The sequence below is a fragment of the Ursus americanus genome, chromosome 33 (assembly GCF_024610735.1).
Source record: "Ursus americanus isolate L20-20 chromosome 33, mUrsAme1.1.p, whole genome shotgun sequence".
NCBI classification, from domain to species: Eukaryota; Metazoa; Chordata; class Mammalia; order Carnivora; family Ursidae; genus Ursus; species Ursus americanus.
The window spans coordinates 7367664-7386062 of record NC_142159.1 but is presented as its reverse complement, the minus strand read 5'-3'; the positions used below and the strand labels follow the sequence as shown (position 1 = coordinate 7386062).

Genomic DNA, 18399 nt, shown 5'->3' with positions numbered 1-18399 from the left:
GGACACATGGGACTCCAGAGTTTTGTCCTTTTATTGAAGCTTACAGTTTCACTGAACTTTTGGCCCCAAAGGAAAAAAAACACAAATAAAAAAAGAGCATTGGCAGTGGGAGGAGGCAACTGTCCCCTGGGGACTGAAGCCAAGCAGAGAATGGCAGGCAGGGGAGCAGGCCACGCTGCAGAAGGGGAGCCTGGCCAAGGATGCCCAGAGAGCAGACTATCCGAGCTCCCTGAGCAGGGACGGCACCCAGGCAGCTAGAAGTCAACACGCGTGGACTTGGGGTGCAGGGCTGGTGGAACCCGAGCCACTTGGTCCCGTGCACAAACCCCTCTCATACTTGGTTAGCTTCCACTTTGGAGAAACTGGGTTCATCGGACAAGACGGTATGGGTGAGGGGGCTCAGGTGTTAATGGCAAGAGGCTGTCGGACACTTACCGCTGGTGTCAGGGCGCAGAGGGGACAGCTGGAGGCTGGAGCTCAGCTGACTGGACACTACTCGCTCCACTGCAGTGACTGACATGTGCTCCTGCCACAAGGCTGGGCCATTTCAATGCTCAGGGCTCTAAGGACACTCAGCTTCCAGTCCTCTCTTAAGTCAGGCCACTACCTGTGTGGCCTCAGCCCAGGTCCCCACGATTTGGTGACGGGGACACGGGACTCCTGGCCCTCTTCGGAAACAGTGCGGCATCAGGCAAGGGAGAATCTTTATCTAGGAGGGGCAGGAAAAGAGGAGAGGCCCACACGCCTCTCCCACTTTCAGGAGCCAGGAAAGGTCCCTGGCACACTCCACTCTCTCCAGACGGGCTGGCTCAGAGCATCCGAGAAGCTGTCATGGTGACGAAGTCCTCGAAGCTGAGCCGAATATTGCCCTGCACGGCGGTGTCCTTCTCCCGGAAGGCCTCAGTCAGCACCTGCAGCTGGGTGCACACCTGGATGAAGCGGTCTAGCTGCATGGCGGGGTTGGCGGAGCGCGGGCAGTAGCGGGAGACCAGGAGCTGCGTGAACTGGGGGCTCAGGTTGTAGCCCATCTGGGACAGAGCTGCGGAGGAGGGGCACAGAGAGCAGACACAACACCCTGCCGTGAGCACCGCCATCAGCCAGCTCTGTGGAGCCCGGCAGCGCAGGGACTTCGAGGAGAGGAGTACCAACACAGAGAGAGGACAGAAGTCCCTAGGGTCTGTCCGAGATGGCGGGAGCCCAAGAGGGGCTCTGTCTGGATGCTCCCCTTAGCTGGAAAGCCCCAATCCCTTTCTCCAAATCTCCATGACTCTCTGTTCAATGGAGCCCACAGGGTCCCAGAATGACACGGGGCTAGCCACGCTCATCTGTGACTCAACTGCGTTACAGAAGGACGCCCCTGCCCAGGGCGGCCATGAGAGGCAGTGTGGCACAGAGGAGGACAGGACAAAGGCCAGATCTGGAGTCAAGACAGCCCCTTGGCAAGTGGCTTAGCCTTGCTAATCCTCTGTCTTATCATCTCCAAAGTGGGGCTAATACTTACCTTGTCGGTTCTAGTAAGGACTACAAGAGGGGGTCCTGTAAAGCACTTAGCACAGTGCCTGACACATAACTAGCCCTCGGTGTTATTTCTTTAAACGAATCAAATCATCATCATTTCCCCAGGCAAGGGTGCTGCGCGGTTCTAAGGTCACGGCCTATGTGCTACCCTGTCCCCCCACCTGGGGGGCTTCCTTTCTTCCTCTCTGCATATCCACCAGCCCAGGCTAAAAGCTCCTCTTTTGCTTAGGCAAGCTGCCTGAACTCAGCCTTGGTTTTCTCATCTGCTAAAGGGCAGTAAGAAGAGATCCCTCACGTAAGAGTGGGGAGTAACAGACAGTAGCTATCGCGTGGGGAGTGAATGATGTAACACAGTGCCCGGCCCACAGCAAGCAGTCAATAAATGTACATTTTCTTGTGACAGTATCACCCTTACCAATCTCCATGACAGGACCGGGCGAAAGAGGAAGTGATCGGTACAGGTCATGTCCTTTCCCTTCAACCAGGGCACAGCCATAGTGAGCTCACCCCCACCCACAGAGCTCCTTAGTTTTACTGAAATCCATGGCTGGGACAAGGGGCTCGGTTCTCTGGGGAGCCCTTTCTCCCTCCCAGGTGGCAAAGCTCCCTGTCAGATTGCCACCCCACCAACCGCCCATCTTCTAAAGTCAGCATCAGAACCAGACCTGGAGCTGTGACCTCAGGTCATCTTAGCCGACTGTCACTTTTAGCGTGCTCTGGGTCCCACAGTTGGGAAGGAATGGCCTTCTAGCCAAGCTGGCAACAGAAACCACCTTTCTGAGTCCCTGTGCAGGGCTCTTTCCACTCAGCATGCTAGAAACCAGAGAGGAAAGAGCCACACCAGCCACCCTGGGCTGCCGAGCTCCCACCCCGAGGTCCCCACCGGCCAGGTCTACCTCAGCCAGCACCGCCAGGAGTGCCGTCCCGAGGGGAGTCCAGCCCTCATCCCAGAACCAGGTGTTCCCTTGCCCTGGATCCTGGCTCAGCGCCCCAGCCAGATCACAGACAGGATGGGCAGTGGGCCTGTGCCGAGAGCAGCATTTTACAGTGCACCCGGGCATCTGGCAGTCAGAGGCGAGAATACACCGGCATCCCCGTCACAGGGGGTGACCTGAGAAGGGGAGCTCCGCCTGTGCCCCAGCCCTCACCTTGCTGCAGCTCCGCGTAGCTGATGGAGCCGGAGCGGTCCCGGTCATACTGCTGGAAAAGGTTCTTCCACTGCTGGATGAACTTCCACAGGGCGGAGAAGCCATAGACGTCGATGCGGCCTGACTTCGTCTTGTCAAACATGTCTTGGGTGGAGAGGGAATGGAGGGAAGAAAAGCTTCAAGACTGACGGCCAAGGGTCCTCGGGTAGCACTCCGGCCAGAGGAGGAGACCCCACAGAACCACAGGCCTGAGGCCCAGAGGGCTGTACCCGAGACATAGTCTCATCAAGTGGGGACGAGCCCCCGCCCCTGGCCACCCTCAGCCCTGGCCCTTCCAGAATTGCATTTTCTCTGCACATCTGGCAGCTGACCCCACTCTGTGCCATCTGCTACCAGTGCAGGGAGTCCCATTCTGCAGAATGGAAAACTGAGCCTGTGAACAGGGTCTGGAAGTTGAGAGAAGATCTAAGGGAAAGAGCTCTCAGCCTAGAGGATCTCACCTTGAACCCAACTTCCTGCCTGAAATCCTCCCAGGCTGGAAGATTTCTCCTCCAAATAGTGGCCCACCCACCGTCAGGTATCCGGTGGCTCGGCCCCACCTCGAGCCCGCAGCCCACAGGGACCGGCTAGGACTCACTTATCATCATGAGGCATGTCTCGTCATTGAAAGAGGACCAGTTGGAGTTGACCAGAGCCTGCTTCAGCTCCTTGATGGAGATGTAGCCACTGTGATCGGAGTCCACGGACTGGAACCAGGAGTAAGCCTCAGGATCCACATTGGGAGGAACGCCACCTATAGGAAGGGGTGCAAACCTGAAGAGTCAGAAACCGGTCTCAAAGCCAATCTGAAGACATGCTGGGGAAGGCCAGCCTCGGTGCCTCCCTGGGGACAGGTTTTCCTTACCCACAAAGCCTCACAGTCCACCTACCCCGTCTTCCATCAAGCCAACAGCCTTACTCTGATGAAGGCTCAGAGTTGAGTCTCCGAGCGTAGACTTAACAAGTATCTATAGCTGGCTTCTACCCCATGAATCTGCTGGGCTCTTCCTACAGTGTTCCAGTCACTTCTCTCTTTGATCTTAAGTTTCTAGGGAATAAGGACTTTCCAGCTGACTAAGAATGCTCTGAAAAGAAGGATTCTCTCTTCCCCACAGACTGGAACCCAAAAATGTTTGCTGAGCCGTTGACACGCACAGACCAGAAACAGATATTTTGAGAGTCACAGCAGCAGGGGGCTCTCTGGTGTGGAAACCAGGTCTGACCCATGTCTGATTTCCCCAACACAAAGACAGTGGACATTCTATCAGGAGCCACCAGAGCGTACATGGCCACGGAACTCCACCTCTTCTCGTTCCCCATCAGCTCCAATGCATGACCCCATCCCCAAAGCTCTCTGGAGACATCTGTGACACCTCCCCACCCGCATGCACCCAGAGGACTGCCCAGTTCCGCACCTCCTCCCCGCTGCTATACACCTGCCCGGGTTCCGACACCTCTCACGTGGATTGTTGTAACAAACCAAAAGGCGTAGCCAAATCACCCTTACAGCTACTCTCCACCACTCTTCGCCTGCTACCGAGTGATCTCTAAAATCCAGCTCGGTTCTAACCCCTTCCCCCCCCCCCGCCTCAACTCAAAATTCTTTCAAGGCTCCCCACTGCCTACAAAATAGTCCAGCAACCTTAATCCAGCATGCCAGGTCCCCCCGCAATGTGGTCCACTCTTGCCCACCTCTCCCACTCTGTCCCCCTCACAGCTCTGTTCCAGCCCAGATGAAGCATTAGACTCGCTCTTTGCCATCCCTGCTTATTCCCACCATGGAGGCTTTACTCACTGTTCCCTGCCACAGACCCCTTCTCCCTCATCTCTTTGCATCATTTCCTGTCCCCCTACAAAACCCAAATAAAATGCCATTCCTTCCATAAAGCCTTCCCTATTCTACCATCTCTGGACAGGCTTCCTTCCCCTCTCCTTTGCACCCCTTCTCTCTTATGGACCTGATCTCCTGTGTACATGATTTCTTCTACCCTCTTCCAGGTTAGAGTTGGAGCAAGCTGTGGGCAAGCTACAAGCCTAACTCATTTCCGAGTCCCCAAGGGCTAGCACGGAGCCAGACCCAGATAGGGAAGGTGCTCCATTTATGCCAGAGCTGGCCTTGTGGTTCAAGTCCCAGCTCCCGCATTTGTGGCCTTGGTCTATTTAAATTCTCTGTTTCAGTTTTCTTATCTGCAAAGTGAGGACAGGAGTACCTACTTCACAAGGTTACGGTGAAGACATCACATATGAAAAGCCCGATGTCAGCATCCAGTACAATCTAAGCAATACCTCACTGCTGACCATCGGTGCTGCTACTGCGGTTCAAACAGCTTCGTGTGTCTGTCAGAGGTGGAGGAAAGGATCTTTCATTTGGAAAGACACGCAGGGTGAAAAAGGGGTGGGAGGTGAAAGTGGAGAAGCACAGAGTTCTATCACCAGAATTACACAGTGTGGGAAAGCCGACAGAGTGAACTGGCCACCAAAAGTCTCCTTCCCACAAGGCAGCCTCAGAGGCAGCCACGGGCCATGGTGGAGGACAGAAGCCACCACCTCGTCCCAACGGTGAGGCCCAAAGAAGGTCTGCTTGACTGAGGGCCTAGGCTGACCTCCGTGGATGGGAAACCCAAGCAGGTCCCACAGCGCCCTCCTGAAAGAGCAGCTGTGCCACAGGGAGCGAGGGCCGTGGCCCCGGGCAAGAGAGTCCCTGGGACATGGGGTCAAGGCAGTTTGCACGAAAGAGCCCAGGCTCTGGAAGCAAAGAGCTCTGATCCTCACTAGCTTGTGTGGCTTTAGACAAATGATTCCATTTTCTGAGTCCTGACTGCCCCATCTGAAAACGGACCTACTTCCAGGGCTGTGTGATGTGTAACTGAGGTAACAGCAAAATAAAGCTTTGGCAAAGGGCCTGACAACGTGTGCGGGCACATCTTCCCAGAGGAAGGGCTGTCTGAAAGGAGGAGAAAAGAGCTGCGAGGGGAAGAAGAGAAGCAGGCAGCAGGGGCAGAGTGTGTTCAGGGGAACTCCAACGGGACTCGGGTGGACGGCGGGGACAGTCCACGGCAGGTGTGGAGGCTGGAAAGGCCCACGGGGTCTCGAGCACCTTCAGGATCCTTCCTGAGGGTGGGGGGGCACCTCCCATGGACAAATCTGTCTGGCAGAGCAGTGGAACTCACACTTTAGACCCTGGATTCATCCAGTGGGGCTGAGGTGGGGCCTCCCAGGTGACTCCCAGGCAGGTGAGCTCCAGGGAGGCACGAGCTGCGCTGGAGAAGAGGCCACGGAGGCCACGTGAGAGGAAGCTGCAGATGGGAGCAGCTAACAGTTGGAGGCACATCTCTCCTCTCTCTGCGGCTCCAGAGACGATCCCTGGCCTCGGGCCCCACAGGGATAAGCCTCACAGAGGAGGGCTCCTTTACCTGCACTGACCTCATGCGGGCTCACAGACAAGATTTCAGAAGGCTGAGGAACTCCATCACGACGCTGCTGAGCTGAAAGCAAACAGCCAGAAGCTCGGGGCTCTGACAAGATAAATGCCACTGACTCAGTGTTTGGAACCTCCAGGGTGTACGCGCTCCCTCAGGGCCACCTGCCTGGGGATGCGTGCTAAGCTGTGGCAGCTTCCCCACGGGGCCGTTCCCAGGAGGCCCTGCAGGTGCACCGGAGTGGTTCTAGACTGCGGGCTTGGTCTCCTGGGAAGAAGCATTCTGTGAAGAGGCCGACTGAATGAGTCTGGGAGGAAACAGGGATCTAGGTACTCACCTTCCCTGACCCCCTGTCTGAGGTCACTCAGTCCTTTTCAAGGAGCCTGAAGCCCCCACCAAGAATCTCTCCCTCCAGTGAATCTCCAAGCCCCCCTCCCCCACCCTGTCCTCCCCTTGTCCAGTACCTCACCTTCGGCATCTCTGCTCTTTACCCTCCCTGCGTCCCATCATTCTGCTGCTGCCTCACTATCTCTCAGGGATGAGGCCCTCACCACAAGTGCTACCACATTACATGCGGAATACTTCTCTGCTGAGAACATGCCAGAATAAGTCCTCTCACAGAATATTGCATTTTAAGCCCTTCCTACCGTACCCAGCATTTACCTGCACCTTCTCATCGAATCCTTATTAATGATCTTGTCGGGGAGTGGCATTCACCCATTTTACAGCTGTAGACATTGAGGCGTAAAGAGGTGAAATAATTCGGTCAGGTCAGGATGTGGCCAGATCCCAAAAGCCCAGGCTTGCAACAACTGCACTCTCTTGCCTTTCTATATATAGTGGCCAGTCTCCCTCACACAGAGATGGGCTCTCCCACGGCACACTGCTTCCAGCTGCTTGCTAATCCCAGCCTCTCCCTCCCCTGTAAGAGCGCTGCCCATCCCCTCCACTGCCTGGCGGCTTGCAGAGCCCCTGCAGGACAGACTGTCCACTCCCATCCCACCGATGTCAGGCTGGAGCAGGGGATGTGGCTTGGCCAATAGAACAGGACTGGAAGAGATGTACTTCAACGCAGAAGCTTTTAAGAGGCACTGAGCTTTCCTGCTAACCCTCCCGATCTTCCGTGCCATGAGAACAGCCCACCCCAATTAAGGGCTGCTCCTTCCGCCCGCATCTGGAAAGACAAGACACGTGGCACAGAACCTCAGCAGCCAGATGCACAGCTACTGACACGTAAGCAAGAGTAAGTAAGTGCGAGCAAGCAATGGAAGGAAATGCTTGTTGTCGTCAGCCCAAGTGATTCTGGAGTAGTTTCCACAGCAAAGCTAACCTGCAGACTTCGCATTCTGCTGATGCAAGCGGGAGCGACAGGCAAGATGCAGGGTGCCAGAGACCCGGCTGCCTGCACACCCGCGGGAAGGGCAAGGATGGGCCCTGGAGAACTCAGACCAAGGTCAGAGGCGCCTGGAGTCCAAGATCCCTACTTACCTGGAGGAGGTCCCTGTCCATAAGGCCCAGGATGCTGGGCACCATAGGAATTCGGAGGCGGCTGACCATAGGGGCCCCCCGGGGCCGCTCCACCATAGAGTCCTCCTGGAGTCCCAGAGGGGAGTCCCCCAGGGTTGGGGTGTCCATAGGGTCCTCCACCAGCTGGCGGTCCATAAGGCCCTCCAGGGGCAGGACCCCCTCCATAACTGCCACCGGGGGGTACCCCACTGCCATACTGCCCTCCACCATGGGGGGGTCCAGGGTAGTAGGTGCCTGGAGGGGCTCCGGGCGCCTGTCCTCCAGCTCCTGGGCAGCCCTGCAAGAAGAGCAAACTATGAGTCAGAATGGCAAGGCCAGAACACAACCACAGTATGACACTTTATAGTTACAAAGCCCGGCCACTGCCACTCTTTCAACTAATCCTAAAGACAGGGCTGGAATTATGACCTCATTGCTCAGATGGACAACCTGAGGCTTCTAGAGAAGAGAAAACCTACCCAAGATCATACCACCAATGACATGTGGAGTCAGGGCTGGAATCCTGCCCTCCTGGCTCCCCTTTCCGTCACACCAAAGGGCTCTATAACGGCTTGGGATCGTGTCTGGTTTGCCACTTTCTCCGCAGCCCCCCGTGTTGAATGCATACTCAGTAATTAATTAATGGGTGAATGAGGAGGCAAATGAATCAGCCCCAACCCCTCACCCTGTGCTACTTCCATCTCTACCTGGACAAGTCACAGTGCAGATGCGATCTCCACCCCACCCCGACGCCTGTCAATCACGAGTAATATACCCGCAGCATGGGCTCATGTGCAGGATGTCTTCCTGAGCCGAGAGTAGCTCGAGGTACAAAAGCATGACCCCTTCTCACTCGTGACTCTGAGACAGGCAGGGGACACCCTGCTCCTCAGGCACCCTGGTACCATTGGTAAGAGTCAAAAAGACCAGTTTGAGTTCAGGTCTGCCACTTCCTGACTGGACTAATGACTTCCCCTCTCTAAGCCTCAACATCCTTTGTTCTAAATGGGAATAGAACAGTGCCTACCTCCCAAGTTGGTATGTGAACGAAATGAGACCAGTCATGTGAAGCACTCTGACACAGGAGGAAACCCCAGTCCAGAAAGACTGTGTGGAGCGGCCGGGACCCAGGCCATTTGTCCATTAGCGCAGACAAGGGGGCGTTCCCTCTCTTGTCCATGTCCCCACACCACCAGCCAGGGATCCCCAAACTCAGCATGCGACTGCAACTGCCTACATGCCAGAGCGCAGCCCCAACACGGCTGCAGACAGGCCAGGCTCACAGGCACGGGGAGCAGCTGCGCCTGGCTCTGAGGAAGGTACCATCTAGACATGTTCTAGATAAACCTAGAAGGCACACGAGTGGCCTCGCCGCTGAGAGCCTGGACTTGCTCTTTTTATCATGTTTGATAGCTTCTGGGACACTTTCCCTCAAGGCTGAAGCCAAACACTCACTTCATCTAAAGGACGTCTGCTGGCTCAAGGAAGGGGGGCTTCTTGGGGGGGGGGCAGGAAGCAGGTCCTTCCACCTTCCCCACTCAGCACGGTGGGCGCTCTGCTGCCCTGGAAGCCGCCAGAGCTGGCAGCAAGACTTCTCTATGGTGAAGTCACAGACCAATCTCAATTCAAAACTCTGCACTCGCCAGCTGAGTTCTCACCGTGGGCCCCTGGCTTAAGCTCTCCGAGCCTGCTCCTTCCCAAGTAAAATACAGTAATCTCTCCGGCACTGGATCGCTCTGCTGATGACAAGACAAAAATGCAGCAGAATTTTGTCAGTCTAACTTTTAGCTAAAGACTCTTCTGATAAAATAAAAATTTAAAAACGGATAAAAGAAAGTGGCTTCGGTTGAAGCATGGTGGGGGTGCCAGAGCCCCGACCATGCAGGGTCCCCTCCTTTGCCTGATCCTGAGGGGGCTCTGCAGATGCCTCAGAATGACTCGAAAGACTGTCTGAAAACCACTGATATGAGAAACACGTTCTTACAACAGTGCCTGGCGTAAAGCAAAGGATCTCTAAATCTTGGCTGCTGTGCTATGACTCAGCAGCAGCAAAGCCCTGGGCCAGGTCAATTCTTGGGGAGGGGGTGTTTAAGGTGTGAAACGGTCTGAAGGAGCTCCCAGTTAACCGCAGAGGCATGGACGCGCTCTCCAAAACATCTCACAAAACAGCATAAGGAATCGGGTGTTTCAAGTGGACGCACAAGCCGTGCGCCCTGAACCAGAAAGGAAAGAGGGTGAAGTCGAGGGAGTTTCCATGAGAAAGCAGCGTCTGAGCTGGGACGAAGAACGAACGAAAAAGATTCCAAGGGAACTGGAGCAATGTGATAGGAGGGGTGCCTGGGAGGTGGTCGTCTAACCCCTTCGGTTTCTGGACGGGGAAACTAAGAAGAGGGAAAGGGACCTCCTCAAGTCGCACGGAGCTGGAGGCAGAGGTGGAGCCAGACCACGTCCCACGACACCTGGGCCCAGTAACTCCCGCTGCTCCATGCTACGGTGCTCTTTCCTTAAGCAATAGGGCACAGGACGCCCGCGCAGGATGGAGAGGGCGGTGGGGACCCTGCAGAGTCTGGGCACACCTAAAGAACAGGCTGGACGCCAAGCCAAGAAGCAGCTGCTCCACAACCAGCCCCGTGAACAAAGCAGTAAACTGTCTCTGGCCTCAGGCACCCGAGGCCCAGGCCTTTGCCCTGGGAAAGGCCCCTCAACCAACACAGCTGGTGCTTCTAGGCAGGGCTTCTGACCCTCCCGTGATCACAGTCAGGCCCCCAAACCCTCTCCTCCCTGCCCTGTGTTAGAGCCCTCACCTATACAGGGGACAGAGCGCCTGGACAAACACACAGGTACTACCGGCAGAATCCTGCCAATAGTCCTGTAACAGAAAAGCGGAAGCTATTAGTAGGCTGCTTTTCAGACGAGGAAACTGAGGTACGCAACCGCAATGACTTCATCTAGCAAGCATTTAGAGAGTGTACCGTACCAGGCATGGGGCGCAAAAAAATAGGGCCTGTCCCTAAGAGTCCCATCGGTGATTTGGATATGGTTTGATCGGTGCCATCAGAAAAGTCTACTTAAATGCTATCGAGGAGGCACAGAGGAATTTGTTCTGTTTGTTGAATGGTGGATGCGCAATCAAATGAAGCAATGCGTGAAGTGGGTCAAGGAAGGCTTCCTGGAGGAGGCAGGAGTGATACTGGAGCTGACCTTGAAGGATGCCTAGGCATTCCCCAAAAGGAAAGCAGGAAAGGACATTCTGGACAGGAAGGAGAAGACAGGCACAGGCCTGTGAGTGAGCGCAGACAGGTGGGGGGATGGCTGAAAAGCAGGGGCGGGGCAAGAATGCCCCCAGAAAGGCAGGCTCTTTACACTTCCCTTGACCAGGCTCCCCTCCTGCCGCATTTCAGTTAGAGGGTGAGTTACTGGTGTCTTAACGTACTTTCTGTCTGTGTCTCCTCCACGCAACAGTGGGCGCCCCAAGGCCAGACACTGGGCCTCATTCATCAGGGTCCCCAGGGGCCAGCACAGGGCCTGGCACCTGCAAGCCTCCATAAATATTTGAACAGCTGAGTCCCACTCTGAAGACTTTGGGCTTTATGCCTGAGGAAAGAGAGTGCCATAGAAGGGTTTTCAGGAGAGGAGGAACGCGATCAGAGCCTTGTTTCGAGAATTAACCAGCAGCGGGGCGGAGGATGAGCTGGCGGGGGAGGCAGCAGCCCAGGTGCCAGGCAGGGAGGGCTTCCGCCAGACAGCGGACTTAGACACGGAGAGAACAGGATGGATTCTGAAGCTATTTCAGAGATAGGCTAGACATGACTTGACGACTAATTCGATTAGGGAGGAGATGGAGGGGGACGGAAAGGCAAGGGTTTAGCATGACTCAGGTATCCAGAGTGTACAGATGAAGCGGAGCCACCAACTGAGGCAGAACCCAGGCCGGGGAGGAAGTCTGGGACGATGGTTCCAGGGTCACTGAGTTGCTAGTGAAGGTCTGAACCAGACATGAAAACCGGAGTCCCTGACTCCCTGTTCTTTGATGCTACTCCACGCTGTCAAGCCTTTCGAGACTTTTTCCAAGAGCATTTCATGTTGATCAACACAAGATTGTGAGTGAATGAATGAATGAATGAATGAAAGAAAGAAAGAAAGAAAGAAAGAAAGAAAGAAAGAAAGAGAAGGGCAGGTAGACAGGAAGAGCAGCAATCATGGTTTCTGAAGCATCACAGAAAACTATCCATCGGTCTTTTTTTTTCCCCCCAAGATTTTATTTTTAAATAATCTCCACACCCAACGTGGGTCTCAAACTCAACCCCGTGATCGCGAGTCGCAAGCTCCGCACCCACGCTGAGCGAGCCCACCAGGCGCCCCTCCCTTACTGATGGCACACAAACTACATCTGATACACCAGGGTGGGGGGGGCAATACCATTCTCCTGAGGCTCTGCTATGTGCTTCCAGTTCCTCAGGCTCCCACTGATCCCCAGTCCTTCGAGGGAAGCACTATTAACCCCATGTTACAGATGAGAAAATGAAGGGCCCGAGTTTCTGAGCATGCCTGTGATGATGCAGCCAGAATGGGGGCGCTGGGATTCAGAACAGGGCCTCTACGCTACTCCCCTCTGCTCTGTTCCCTCAACTGTGACTGAACAGGGACTGTCCTCAACGTAACTGACCGACGCGACAGATGTCTACAGTGGACAGGGTGGAAGGGGGAAGGGCTGGATTAGGTGAACTTTCAGAGGCTTCCAGCCCGGAGATCAGGGAGACTTGGAAGAACCCTACTCTTTTCTCAGCCCAGCACCTAGACCCAGTCTGAGAGGCACAGTGCTGCAAGGGAGTCTCTTGGGAGACGATGGACTCTCTGCGGCACCATCTCGGATCTGTTCGCACTCCCGCAAGTGGTGGGGAGCTCCCCTCCCCCTAAATAACCCACTTAGGAAGTTCCCTATCTTCTTTTGGCTCCAGGGTTCGTTCTTCTACCCCCAAGACCCCCGTGAAGTTCAGAGATATCAAAGTTGGGTCTGTGCGGAGTCCTGATGGGGAGGGGCGTAGGCTTGCAAAAAGAGGCCTGTGCTCTGCCGCTGCCCCTCAGGCGTCGGCTGGAGGAGAACAAAGCACATTCTAAGGGGTTAAACAATCAAGAAGACAGAAGAGATCTGGACATTCGCCAGCGGAGCCTCCTCAAATATGTAAAGGCCAGAAACCTGCAGCCAATGAACACTGGGCCAAGAACTGTCCCAAGACTTCAATTACCGCCTGTGTGCTGACGCTCCAAAATCCTGCTGTCCAGCGTCCTCTCTCCTGAGCTGCTGAGCCACGTAACCAACCACCTCCTGGACCTTCCCTCCAAATCTATTCCTCCCTCTGTGTCCCCACCTCGGTGAATGGTACCTCCCACCCAGTCCCCCAAACCTGAAGCCCTAGTGCCCTCCTGGGCACCTCCTCTTTCCTCCCCTCCACCACCCCAATTAGGCACTGAGTTTCTCAATCCTACCTCCCACACGCTTCTCAAATCCACTTTCACCAGGCCGCCGTTCTCTCTAATCAAGGGTACCTCATCAGCTTTGAGACGGGCCTCCCTGCCTCCAGCGTCCCCTGCTTCGGTTCATTCTCACAGTGCCCCATGGCACCAGCTCCAAAGCACAAATAAGACTCTTCTACTGCTCCCTCATTAGTCGGGATGAAGTCCACACTCCCCCAAAAGGCGTACAAAGTCTTTGAGGATTTGGCCCCTTCTTACCTTTCTGGTCTCATTTCTTAGTCCCTTCCCCTTCTTCACTTGGTATTGATCTCCTGAAATTCCTCCAAAATACGGGCTCTCATCTGCTGACCTTTGTGCGCGCTGTTCCCTCCACTTTCTTCAATCGGCTAACGCCTACTGGTGATTCAGCTTCTGGCTTCAATGTCACCTCCTTTAAGAAGCCTTATTCCCGCACACGCTTAGTTAGGCATCCGTCCTGTGCTGTCCCAGTACCTTACACTTACTCCCATTTAACATTTATCACACTGATTCCACAGTTTATCTATTTGTATCACTCTTTCCTTGGAGTATTACTATATGCCAAACGCCACACCAAGCACTTTACATGGATTATCTCCTTTAATCTTTACAGTAACTCTTGAAATAGGTACTCTTATGACCCCATTTTAAAGAAGGGGAAATTGAGTCCTGGACTTTGGCAAGAAATTTCTGTGAGGAAATGGCAGAGCAGGGATGTGCAGCCAAATCTCTCAGTCTCAGAGACTAAGCTCTCAATCACTGAAACCCATCAAACTGGCTCCCCGACCCAGGACCACAGGGTACTTGAGTTTCACTACTCCAACACCCAGGCCATGCTCGAGGACCCCGGGGCTGGAGGCAGTGGAAAATTAGTTTTGGCTCCTAACAATAGGTTGGAATCCTGCAAGGCTATGTTCTGGGTAGAGGGGAGGCAGCACTAAGCCTTTGGATGCTTTGAAACAACCAGGTATTTCCTTGGAATATCCTGGACCAGAAGCTGCACCGGTGGGGGATAAAAGCACCACTTCTTCTATTCTAGACCCATTTCTCTCCATGCTCCTTTTCAGTATTTCGCTCTGAGCAGAAGCCCAGGCCGTGGGGCATAAGAGCAATCACAGCCGCAAGGGCCGCCACCAGGCCCTGGCACACACTTGCTATCAACAATGTGCCAAGCTCGCTGCGAGCTTTATCAGTCTGTCTTCATTTCAGCCCTATGAAGTAGTATTCCTCCCTTTTTAATGATTGGTCCAAGGGCATACAACTATTAAGTGCTAGAAGTAGAATACTGCCTAGTTGTATCCAACCTGGAAGTTCGGGCTCTTAATTTCTATGTCACCGCCTCTAGCATGCATACAAAACACCTCCAGAAGCTTATTAAGATGTAGCCTCCTGGGCCCTTCCTGGGCACAGAATAGGTCTGAGGTGGAACCCAAAATGTGCACTTCTTTTTTGTTGTTGTTGTTTAAGATTTATTTATTTATTTGAGAGAGAGGAGAGAGTGCGACAGGCAGGCACAGAGGGAGAGGGAGAGAGAATCCCAAGCAGACTCTGGGCTGAGCACAGAGCCCGACACAGGGCTCATATCTCACAACCCTGAGATCACAATCTGAGCCAAAACCAAGTCAGATGCTCAACTGACTATGCCACCAGCACCCTTGTTTAAAAGTGTGCTTTTTAAACAAGCTCCTAGGTGATTCTGATACAGACCATCCAATGCACCACTGCAATGTTTTCCCAACCTGTGTTCCTCAAGAATACTCGTGTTACCAAAAAATGACCAGAAATTTTAGAAAAAGGGGGTTGGGGAAGGGAGGGAGTTCCGTGGTTAAATAAGTTTAAGAAATACTGCATACTCTATCCCTCTCTGGCAAATTTACAAAGCATATTAACAAGTTAAGAATTCTGAGAGGCCTCACGTTGAACAAACTTATTCAGCTGTATTTCACAGAGTATTTCCCAAACTTATTTAACCACAGACTCCTCCTCTATTAGCAATACCTATTAACATTTCATAATACCCAACAAATGAAATGAAGCTTCAGAAGCCCTGCTAGGTTATACTTCCTCCTAACTAACCTCAGCCCATGCTAGCCTCTTTTTGTCTACCTCTGCTAAGTATGAAACGAAAGGAGTTCTAAGTTACAGTCCTGGCCTCACTCCCTCACTTGCTATACTGTGACCTTGGGCAAGCCACTTTAACCTTTTTGGGCTCCTTCCTCAGCTATAAATTGGGGATAATAATCTCTGCTAGCATGCTTACTGGGCCTTCTTCACTGGGATTAAAAAGGTCCAAATACTATGTACAAAAGCCATACAGGGCTGCACTCCCTCACCATTCTTTTGGCATGTGACTGTACTCAGTTGAGCGTTTCTAATATCCCATATAATTTTGTTTTCCAATTTTCCCTGCGTGGGTTTTACCTCCTAAATTAGTATGATCTTGGGCAACTCAGGAGCCCTCCCTAGGCTTCAGTTTCTTAAAATACAGGTACGATTTTGAGGACCCTCCTGGCACTGACCTTCTAGGAGTCGAGAAAAAAATCCAAATACTAAAATACTGTTACACTCTTAGAAGTACCAAATACTTTACAAGCGTGACTTCATTACTATTCATGACAACTCTCTGAAGTAGACCCTATTATTGGGCCCAATTTTACAGAGGGGGAAACTTAGGCTCACAAAAACAAAATACCCTGCTTAATGGCTCATAACTGTTTAAGTGACGGAGCCAAGGTGTGAACCTTCTTCTGCCTCCAAGTTAACTGAACCACTCTACCGATCTGTCATCCAACAACGGATTCTGGCCACAGAATCACTTTGCTGTGGTGTTCCTGGATGGATCAAAATGGGCTGGGGAGCGGGGAAGAGGCATTTGCTGACAGCTTCCGGGTTCTGCTGCCTGCCCGGAGACTGCAGGTTAAGTTCTGTGTCTTCTCTGGGTTTCACTTTTCCTATGCGTGAAATGGAGGTGTTAGACTAAGTAAACAAGGTCACTCGAGGAACCTGCGGAAACCACAGATTCTCCGGATCATTCGCATACAGTACGTCAGGGGTGTATTTTTATCTGACGCCCCGAACGATGCTGACGAAACCAGTACTCTACACGTTCTGTTGGCGTTGCTGAGCCCGCCGGGAGCCCCCGCGGGAGTCCTGAGAAGGTGTGGGGCCCCGGCAGAGACCAGCCTGATTACGTGGGGTCCAAGGTCCCCAAATCCTCAAGGGCGCGACGTCAGAGGGGGCGCGACGAGACCTCCCAGACCTGTAGTCCGGCGTGACGTGAGACAGGCGCGACCGACTGGCCCTTTCGCCTTCTCTGCCGCGCGCGACCTCGCTAAAGCCAACCTCAGCGTGGGAAGGGCGCGGAGAATACCAGGAGAAAGCAAAGCGGGGTCCGGGCCTGGACTCGGCGAGGCCCCTACCTGGAATCGCCCGCCCCCTCCACACACTCACCTGCCCGTACGGGTAGCTGGCCATGGCGACTCGACGTCACACGTTGGCGAGGGGCGGGGCTTCCCGGTCCTAAGCCTGCCCCGCCTGGGCCTGGGGGGTGGGCCCGCTTCTGATTGGATGTCCCCCGTTGTCAATCCTGGGCGCAAGGGTCGACGGAAGTGACGTTCTAGGGCGGCGGTCGGGTGCCTCAGGGACAGGCCCGAGAAGCCAAAGATTGGGTGAAAGTTTCCGGAAATCTCGTTCGCTTACTGGAGGGGCTGTTCCTCCCTTTCCTGCCCTAGCTTAGGCCCCAGGGCTGCTCAGGCATGGGTATTTAGTGAGAAGCTTGGGTCGGTTGTTGTAGCGGTGGCCATGTTTTAACCTGGCAAATGGGACACCTGATAGTGGGTAGTTGCGTTCGTCACTGTAAGTTTCCGCCCGCCGGAGGAGGGCTCAGGCGGTTGCCGTGACAACCGGGAACCGATGTAGGCCTCCTGGACAGGGTGAGGCAAGGGCGGAAGTACTTCGCTCTAATGTCAAGACACCAATTAGTAGCTTTAGAGTGAGATTTGTGGTCTTTGCGGAGGAAAATCCCAAGCCATCAAAGTGAGAGGAAAATTAGATCATCTGGGGTCTCTTCTTTCATAAAACGGGGATACTGTGGTCCAGAGAGGCAGTGACTTGCCCTAGTTCACAGTAGGTTGGGGCAGAGGTGGCCCAGAACTGGTGTCAATGGACGCCCCGTTCTCAGCAGGGAAGTCTTGATTAATCCCCAAAGTAAGTCCACTTCTGGTTACTGAGTGACCACATAAAGTCATGTACTTACTTGCTCTTGGTGGTTCAGGCTCTGCACTTGTTTGCATGCCTATTTGACGAATTGTTAAGTTCTTCCGTGTGGGCATAGATTGTATGTGGCTTTACTGGTCATATCCCCTGTACCTAGTACAGTGCTTGGCACTGTATTTTTTTTAAATCAATAAATTAATAGTGTTATGAGGTGTTATCCATTCCAGCCCATCTATCTAACCATCTAGGCAGGCACTTTCCAAAATCGCTCATCATACTACTTGTCCATTGGACAATGGCTACAATGGCTCCTCTTCATCTGCATCTGCAAAAAAAGGCCCAACCTCTTCATTCCGGCACTCTAGGCCCTTCATAATATGACCCAACTTCACCTTGGTATTTGGTACTGTTACTGTGCTATATTCCAGGCTGCCTCATATAAGAGTTCTCTTTGATATTTTCCCCAAAACTGATTCCCCTCTTTCATCTCAGAAAATACACCCAGTCTCTCAGGCAGAACCTAGGATTGTTCTAGGGTGGACTCTGTTTCTCCAGATACTTTCCCACCTCCATTTGTTCCACTTCAAAAGTAGACCCACATCTCCTTTCTTCTCCCTGTTTGCACTATCACCCTAGTCCAAGATTCCATCATCTGTGGCCTGAATCATTGCAGTAGCCTCCTGAGCAGTGTCCCTGCTTTCGTTCTTTCTCCCACTCACTATTCTTCATGGAGCAGCCGAAGTGCTTGTCTTAAATGTAAATTAGATCATGTCTTTCCTGGGCTTACTTTCCTTCCCATAACTTACAATAAAATCTAAACTCAGCCTTATGACCTTCACGGCCCTATGTGACCAAGACCTTGCCTGCATCTCCAGCTTCACTTCCTGTCCCTGCTGTCCCCCTAAGTTCACTCCAGCCACGCTGGCCTGGTCTCCAGCCCTGGAACTGAGCTCATTCTCACCTCCAGAGCTTTGGATGAGCTCTTCCCTCTTCCTGGAATGCTCTCCCCTTGGCTCTTCACTGGCTGGCTCCTCTTTGCCATCCAGGTTTCAGTTCAAATT

The 18399-nt window shown here is 53.5% G+C and overlaps 1 protein-coding gene across 1 annotated transcript; it reads right to left on the bottom strand.

Annotated features, from left to right (window-relative positions):
* Positions 1-13: 13 nt before the first annotated feature.
* Positions 14-16709, bottom strand: PEF1 (penta-EF-hand domain containing 1). Its single transcript, XM_045782258.2, has 5 exons — positions 16574-16709; positions 7613-7928; positions 3304-3459; positions 2667-2810; positions 14-1039 (listed from the first exon to the last, which is right to left on the bottom strand). The coding sequence occupies exons 1-5, from the start codon at positions 16595-16597 to the stop codon at positions 810-812; spliced, it is 870 nt and encodes a 289-aa protein (XP_045638214.1). The 5' UTR covers positions 16598-16709; the 3' UTR covers positions 14-809.
* Between the last annotated feature and the right edge of the window lie 1690 nt (positions 16710-18399).

Coding starts and splice junctions, on each gene's coding strand:
- PEF1 (XM_045782258.2), bottom strand. CDS start 16,597: ATGGCCAGCTACCCGTACGGGCAG. Junction 3,460..7,612: donor TGGACAGGGACCTCCTCCAG/GTAAGTAGGGAT, acceptor CCCTTCCTATAG/GTGGCGTTCCTCCCAATGTG. Junction 2,811..3,303: donor GACATGCCTCATGATGATAA/GTGAGTCCTAGC, acceptor TCTCCACCCAAG/ACATGTTTGACAAGACGAAG.